This window comes from Mesitornis unicolor, unplaced genomic scaffold (genome assembly GCF_000695765.1).
Source record: "Mesitornis unicolor isolate BGI_N332 unplaced genomic scaffold, ASM69576v1 scaffold36232, whole genome shotgun sequence".
Classification (NCBI taxonomy): Eukaryota; Metazoa; Chordata; class Aves; order Mesitornithiformes; family Mesitornithidae; genus Mesitornis; species Mesitornis unicolor.
This window is the reverse complement of record NW_010170487.1, coordinates 3,498-11,986: the sequence shown is the minus strand read 5'-3', so window position 1 is coordinate 11,986 and position 8,489 is coordinate 3,498. Positions and strand designations below refer to the sequence as shown.

Below are 8,489 nucleotides of genomic sequence, written 5' to 3'. Positions count from 1 at the left end.
GTTCAGCAGATATTTAAACTGCTATCAATCATCGTAACTCAGATTATGCAACCCTGAAACTTTTGTGTATAAATACGCCAAGAAAAGTACCAGTAGTCATGCGAGTTTGGATGGAATAAATAATACCCCTCACACCTGACACTGAATAGAAAATGCCTGCTTCTTAATGCTACATTGGTGTTAAGAGGTTTTTCTATTCCCGATTTCAGTGACATCACTAACATGACATTCTGGGGGTTTTATTTTGTGAGTTTTTTTCCCAAACAAGCAGTACTCAGATTACATACTGTCCCACGTATCTCCTAGGCTTCTGTTACTGACTACAGGTACTTTTGATGGTTATTTGAATAAATCATTTAGTTTACTGACACTACTTATTTATGGCATAGAGACAAAAATAAATACCGATTATGCTTATACATGACAAAACTGGAAAAGCAATCAAGCTGTCTCAATTGCTTCCTAAAATGGGTTAAGCCTAGCTTTATGCCACTTTGGTCAAATGCAGACTAGAGGACACTATCCTGGAAAGCATAATCCTAATGCATAAGCTAATACACCCAAGTTTACATTCCAAAGCTGTGATAAGGAAGGGCCAAACAAGTCCACAAGCATGTAAGAAAGGCTACATTTTTTCACTCTGTATACACACAAACATCTTTAACAATACAATAGTGCATACAAGTGTTCTCATGCGTCTATCTCACCTTCCAAAATATTGACAAAATGCTATCAGGTTGCATAAGACGACTGAAGAAACTGCTTTACAAGAATGATTAAGCAACTCAAGTTTTCTAGAAAAAAGCACACGTCAACTGCAAAGGTAAGACATTAAGGAAATAAATATCCAAGAAATATAATACAGCTGAGAGACTAAAAAGTGATAAAGCTGAAGTACACACAATGCAAGTATGAAATAGTTATGTCTTCCAAGAGAAAAATCAGGTGTCATAGCTCATTGAACTTCAAAGTAATTCAGTTAAAACACTAGAGGTGACTATGTAGAATATGAAGGTGCTATGCACAGGAACCCAGAAATGATTGTTCCTCCAAACTGAGGATTGGGTGGTTTAAAATTTTCTGCTTTTCTGAATTTCAGATGTCGATGTTCTCCAGCTGCAAATGGAACTTTAGTCCAATAAGGTATGAGTAGCCTTTTCAAACCTGAGCATGGACTTCAGATAGCTTTCATAATTCTTCTTCTCATATTTTAGCTTCTGATTATGCCTTAACTACAAACCACATACCTTAAATTTTTCTAGATGCATCACTTTGATAAGAAGATCTTCTATCTCACCATTCTTTTGTTCTAACATTGACTGTAAGCGTTCCAGCTGCTCAAATTCTGCCTGAGAGCCTTTCATCTGTAGCAGCATAGCCATTTGCAGCTGGAAAAAAGGGAAAAAATTTCCTTACAGCAAACACTGGTTTAAGTGATTGAAAATCTCCACCTCTTACCCAGAAGAGCTAGATTGCAATTCACAGTTATCATCGTACATCAACACTAAAAAAATCTTTAGGACAGCTGAAAACTTACTGAACAGAGTGGTCCTGAGCTGTCGTATCTTTCTCTTTATTAACTAAGGAACCTATAAATATACCATTAAGAACACATACATTTCACATTCAAACCATAAACACCACGTAAGCTAGAACCAAACTACACTCCAGGCTTGTTTTTCAGTGCTAAAAATGCATCTGTTGAGAACTTCCCACCTGGGAAAAAGCACACTAGTTCACCGACAGATTTAAAACCTCTTTTGTTCTGATTCTGAGGTATAGGTAACTAAGTCTGCCTTCTGTAATATTAATCCAAGAATGTCAACTTCTTCCACTCCTGCAGTGGAACACATCCTTTCAAGCAAAAGAATGTTCTTTGTCATTACAAAATAGACATCTATCAAAGAAAAGCCACACATTTATAGCAGATTTTTCTGATGCTGTTAATGTAACAACATAGTATGAGGGCCTTAACACATTCAGTTAGAAGTCATACATCAGACATTTGAACAACTGGAGAAAAAAAATATGAAATGCAATAATAGAAAGACTTAATAGAGTTTTAGTGATAACTGTAGCACTTTTACCAGTCAAGTCAGTACGGATAAGGTAACACTGTAGACAGTTGGAGAAACCACAGTGAAAGGATCAACAGAAACAAGGTTGACAACAGATTAACAGAGAAAGCAAGACAAGAGCATTTACCCTACAGAATCTCTTATGTCAGGTAAAGGATATTGATGATTCTGCACACAAACTACCGCTAAAGAAAGATTCTACCATATCCTTATCATAGCTTGTACAGGACATAAGGGAGGGTAAATTTTAACTCCTTCTGGCTGACAAGCTATCTTCACATTTCCCAAGCATGTAGACACCTAACCTTCTCCGTTTTCACCTAAAACCCACTTGCTAACTGTCAGAATTGCAAAACACAGTTGGATCTACATAAAAACAAACAGAAATGTTAAGAAACTGAAAGGGATACCACAGTCTGTGGAAAATACACCAGACATAGTAAAACTTTCACAGGAGTACTGCTTACATTCTGTTCAGGAGTCAGATCTTCAGAAGTAATCAGCAAATACCATTCAGATGTTCTGACAACTAAAGCTACAACAACAGTTAACTATACTGTTGAAATCAGCTGCTGAAGGAAGAGATCAGTTAACTATAGACTGATTGAGCTTTAACACAAAGCAACACAAAGCAGAGAGGATCCTAACAGGAATCCAAGATACCAGCTTAAGCAAAACAGACGTCCTAACAAACTACCAATCTCCAATATTAGTATCAGAAGAAGTTTTATGGGGACAAATTTGTAAAAATTGCAATTACAAATAAAAACATTAAGTAGTAAAAGAGATACCTATTTGCTTCAGTCCTGGGTGAAAGTCTTCAGAATGAAGACTGTTTCTTACACCATTCAGTCAGTGTGACTGACTTACCCTCACAACACAGGAAAAAAGGTTTCTGAAGAAACTGACCCAATCATTTTACTCAAATCTTTAGCTCTCAAGGTCAGATTTTAGTACAAGAGAATTCCTTTGCTGCATCAGTAGTTCTTTTCTTGTCCTTTAATAATGTTGTTTCAATTCTTTACAACCTACTTCTCCACAAACCTAGGTAACAGAAACCTGTATATTCAGTGTTACTCATTACCATCACTCTTGATGTTTAAGCACTCCCCTCAAACTGCATGATCAAGTATTTGATCAAAATTAAAAGATCCATTCTTGTATCGGAAAATCAGAATATCAACATGACAACAGCTGGTAGTTTTGCAGCATCCCCTTTACATTATCTTGTAAATCAGCTCTGCTAGCTAATTCTCAATAGCATTAACTAACAGGGTCCCATCCTATAGAAATGTAGTCTAAATTAAATAGTTAAACCAAAAGCTATGACTTATTCTTGCATCAAACGTAGGGAAAAGAAAAGAATATGGACAAATATAAAACCAAGAAAGCAACCCAGAAGGGAGGGAAAAACCAAACCAACCAGTGTGACCAGAGGACAGAGTATAAGCCTACCCTTTTCAATGAGAAATTAGTATAAGAATTAGATAAGAAATGAAAAAGCAATTGTCAAGACAAACTGAATGCTAGCTTGGCTGACAGTTGTGTTTTAATTTTACCCATTTAACAATGGCTGCCAAAGTAAGCAAAGATAGTGCCTTCAGCATAACTTGCAGTCCAAGTAGTAGCACTAGGAGCAACAGAAAAGTGACAATATACAACAGAAGTTAAATAGCACAATGCCATCTCACTTGGTTTTGTTCCCATTTCCCTCCCCCCAGACTACTGTATTGTATTTTAAAGACAATCAAATCCTCTAGCTTGTGTACTAAAGCATCGCCTTATCAGACCCCAAGGAAACCCTGGAGTATTACAGTAGTGGTCATACCTTCATTCTTCGCAACTGTTCTCTAGCGAATGCATGCTGCTTTTGTAGTGACTGATATTTTATTTTCACAGTGATCAGCTGTCGTTCCATTTCTGCCCTACGGCTCTCCACCTACAGAACATTGTTAACAATTATTGCTATGAAAATTATAACACTTGCTGTCACTTGAATGACAAGTTTCACAAGATGTTACCTAGCAATTGATGTTGACTCTGCAAATACTGCTTTTCCAAGCAACAGTACTTGAAGATGTGCAATACTGCCACTACCTCTGAGATAAAAGCAAGTAGACAGCACTGCAGCAGCTGAAGCACAACCGGTAAAGTGCACCGGATTTTTCTTTTGATATCATAATGAAGTAATATTTCATGTGCTTTACTGTTGCTGTAGAATAGGTTTGTCCACTGGCATCAGAATAGTTTAAAAAAAAATAAAAATTACCATGTACCAGTTCAACTCCATTCCCCAGGTGTTGTCAGAAAACAAAATAACTTCCCATGCATTTAGCAGCAGCTAAACTCTTACTCAAAAACAAATTCAAAAACCCTTCCAAATGCTTAAACATCCAACAATTTTCACAATGTTTTCAAAACACAGCACTTAACAGTGTCTTTTATTATTCTACAGCATATCTTCTGCATTAAAGGCTTACCAGCTGAGCAAAATTACTTAGAGCCAAGAGCTGCAGACAGAACAGTCATGACTCCTCAGTCTTATAACTTCTATCCTGATAGCCAGAAAACTAAGTAATCCCATTAAGTTTACTAACTCCCCAAAGTCATTGTGTGCATAAAAATTACTTTCCATGCATCAATTCCCAGACATTTCAACACTGGAATAGAGATTCATGCTAGCCAGATCAGGTACAGACACTAATATTTTCAATGCAATAGAAGAAACAATAACTTTTAATTCTTATTGCTTCCGTAAATTCTTAGGTATCTCCAGCATAATTGTACCTCAGCAAAGAGAGAATTGCCTTTACTTGTAGGGTCCAAAGATTGCTGCACTGCATGATCCAACTGAACCTGAAGCTCTTGATTAGCTTCACGGGCTTTCTAGATAAAAGCAAAGAGAGTATTACTCATTTAAGCACCTGATGTACTGCATGTATGATTTCATCAGATAGTTTTACATCTTTTCCATTTCCTATGCCATTGGCACAGATTATCTTGTCCTGCAGGACTTAACTGTGCCCACAGTTCTAGGCAATAAAAGACAATCAATTTTGTTTCACAAAAAGGCTTAGTATTACACTTGCTCTTCAGGACAAGAGTATAACTAACACCTTTAAAGGAAAACTTCAATGTTTATCAATTAGATTAATGGTATTGAGACTATTAGTCTTGCTGTGCTTTTAGTCACAAAGTCTTTAATTCCCAGTACAGAATTCTTCAAGGCATTTGTAGGAGCTTGAAATAAAAGTGAGAATTACATCAGTGACCTATGAGAAGGTCCTATTATGAGGCAGAATAGTGCAGTGCAAAGGATCTCCATACACAGCCTCCCACAAAACAATGCCAAAATACAGAGCATTTGACAACAGGTAATACAAATGTGACTATCTTTTTTTTTTTTTTTTTTTAAACTCTGCCCTCTCTTTTTCCCCCACCTACCTCAGAACTTCTCTCTTAAAACTCCTCATATTTCACTGATAAGCTAGTACCACAACTTCTGGAATTTGGGGATTATCTACCGATATTGAAAAAACTAAGAGAATACCTCTAATGCATTACAGTAAGAAGCAACTTCTTTTTCTCTCTCTTCTTTTTCACCCAGCATGTGCTCCAGCTGATTACGTAAGTTACTGTTTATGAGTTCTAATTGTTCTTTACTATATTGCAGTTCATTCAACTTTTCTTCCACATTGGTCTAAACAAAGAAAAAAAAAGGAAGTATGAAATAAAGATTTTAAAACAACTTGAGGAAAAGCAGGCCGAAGCGTTGTTAGCAGCAATTACTTTTAAAACAAAATATTATCTTGAAGAAGAGGTTGTATTAAAGTCTAGTTAAGACTATTTTTTGTAAACATATTGTCTTAATAGTAAGCCAATCATAAGGCAGCAATATGTGCCAAAGCACCTAAAAATGAAATGAGCAAGAGCACAGAATTTTATCTTCAACTATCCTACATTGCTAATTAAGTGCTAGTCACAGACCTTTGCACATTCTAGTTCAGTGAGTTCTATCTGAAGATTGAGCAATTCTGAAGACATGGTCTCATGTACACGTTCAGACATCATATGTAGTTCTTCTGATTTGGCGGCAATTATTTCCCTCTGATGATCCACTTTGTGCCTCAGTTGTTTCTCTGAGAGTCGGGCTTCATCTAATTCTGCTTTCAGGTTCTCCAACTTAAAGACAATTGACAATTAAGTGGTACCATTTTATAATAAATAATTGAAAAGAAAAATACTTTTGACTCTGTTCTAATTACAGAACATTTCTTAGAAATACAGCTTCAGAGTAAAATTTTCAAAATAAGCTTTGAAATGTAATGTAATTCATAACATAGTTATGCATATGTCTGTTAAAAACCATCCAAACAATTGGTAATAAGTGTGCAACTATACATAATGTTTAAAATTATGTTAGCAACATTTTAGCTGTGTAATAGTTGCCAAACCTTGTTTTTAAGGTCACTGATTTCCTGTCCATAGATTCTGGCAAGGTGTTCTTTCTGTTTATCCAGTTGCACGTTTTGCTGTTGCTTAAGAGAATCACATTCAAAACTCAAGCTTTCCAACATTCGATTCTTCAGTTCAATTTCCCTCTGAAGAGAATATTTATCTTGTTCAAATTTCTGAAAGAAATAACATACTAATAAATCTAGATGTAACATTCATAAATGCGTGGGAAACTATGTATTAAATACAGGCTCAGAATCAAGACACTAAATACCTAAAACTCGCAGCTCATTCAACCTTTTGTTGAAGGTCCCAATTATCATACCCATGTTTCAAAAAAACAAACAAAAACCACTGAAACTTTATTACTTATTTGGTTGGGTAATGTCTTCTTCATGGAAACTATCTTTCTTTGCAACCAACATGAAAGGTGTGGGCATCTTTTCTGCAAGTGTAAGCAGGAAACTCAGTGAGAACTTACATGTCATTTCTACCACCATGGAACCTGATGATGTTAAAAGTTGCTACAATCTCTCCTATGTTCCCCTACTGCAGAAAAGTTCAGTTCAATGTTTGCTAGAGACTTCTCAATTGTCTGCTGCTTTGTAATAAATCCCATCAGTCCTTCCAGATTGAAGAATTATTTTATAATTAGCTTCCTTCTACGCTTAATTGTATATATTTGCCAATTATAAAGGGTAGCTTCATTTTATTCTTCCATTCAACTAGCAATTAAGAAAAAAAAATAGAGTCTTGAAAGCAGAAGAGGTAAATACCAAAACCAAATCAGTCTAAAGGTGCAGGAAAGAAAAGAACAAGAGTAAAAGCTATAAGGTATGAAATTGATCTCTGTAGCCTAGACACCAGCTTATCAGGGACAGGCTTAGCTCTCAAATACACAGGACAAGAGTTTTAACTCAAAACAAAAGACAGTGCACATAAAAGGTTTGGTAGTGCAATGCTGGCCAGACCCAAGAAACACAAAAATCTAGCACAATATTTCTACACAGACCTTTACAGAAGCGTACACAATTTTTGTCTGAAAGACTCTTGTGCCTACTATTAAAACTTGGACGTGTTCATGACTCAAAAGTATCTGTTGGATAACCAGTTTCCACACACAGTTTTGCTGCTAGTGTCTTTTTTACAGCTGTGATACAAAGCTTGCAGGCAGAGCATAATACAAATGAACTGCTAAAATACCCAAAGCACATGCTTTAACACATATTTACTTTAACATCTAGTATTTATTGTATTTTAAATGCAATTAATCCTACACAGTACTGAACACTTGATGCATAATTAGCTATGAAACCCTATCTTAGTTAGAGAAAATTATGGTCAATGTCTTAGAGCAGAAATAAGAAGCCCTCTCTACAACTACTAAACTAAAAAAGTTTATTAAAATGATCTAGACTAAAAGGCATTTTAAACACCTGTGAAAATATTCAAAAATAGTTAAAATAAAACAGAGTTTAAAACATCACCTCAGTTTTCTCAGTCAATTCACTGCGTGCTTGATCCAGCTGATTTTGAATTTCACTTTGGGACTCCAATAAACGCAAGCCATACTGTGCTGCCTTTCTTCGCTCATTCTCTGCTTCCTTGAGTTGTTGTCTGAGACTTAAAACAGTCTCTGTCTCCATTTTTCTTCCTTTTGTTACTTCAATATTGCAAACACTAAATTATTAAAAAATAGGTTGCACTAAGTTACAGTAGTTAATCTGAAAGAAGTTACTGGAACTCCTTTCTCAAATAGGATAAAAGGATATATTTTCTGCATCGATACAAGACAAAAAAAAAAGATACCTCATGAAGAAAGTCCTGTGAACAGTAAAAGAATAGATATTTCTCCATAAATCTGGTTAACATCTTATTCCTAACTACTTCTTAAGCAATAGCATGCAGCTGAACAATTCCTGTGTGCCCAGCACAGTGCTCCTAGTACACTAGAAC

At 35.8% G+C, this 8,489-nt stretch overlaps 1 protein-coding gene across 1 annotated transcript in view; it reads right to left on the bottom strand.

The window, feature by feature from the left end:
• Positions 1 to 8,195, bottom strand: part of SPDL1 (spindle apparatus coiled-coil protein 1) — a 16,623-nt gene extending 8,428 nt beyond the window's left edge. The window contains exons 1-7 of the mRNA XM_010179704.1: positions 8,021 to 8,195; positions 6,533 to 6,709; positions 6,066 to 6,260; positions 5,629 to 5,778; positions 4,866 to 4,964; positions 3,907 to 4,017; positions 1,248 to 1,388 (exon numbers count right to left, since the gene is read on the bottom strand). Of these exons, the coding sequence (XP_010178006.1) occupies positions 1,248 to 1,388; positions 3,907 to 4,017; positions 4,866 to 4,964; positions 5,629 to 5,778; positions 6,066 to 6,260; positions 6,533 to 6,709; positions 8,021 to 8,179 (1,032 nt within the window). The 5' untranslated portion in view covers positions 8,180 to 8,195. The remainder of the gene's footprint in view (positions 1 to 1,247; positions 1,389 to 3,906; positions 4,018 to 4,865; positions 4,965 to 5,628; positions 5,779 to 6,065; positions 6,261 to 6,532; positions 6,710 to 8,020) is intronic.
• Between the last annotated feature and the right edge of the window lie 294 nt (positions 8,196 to 8,489).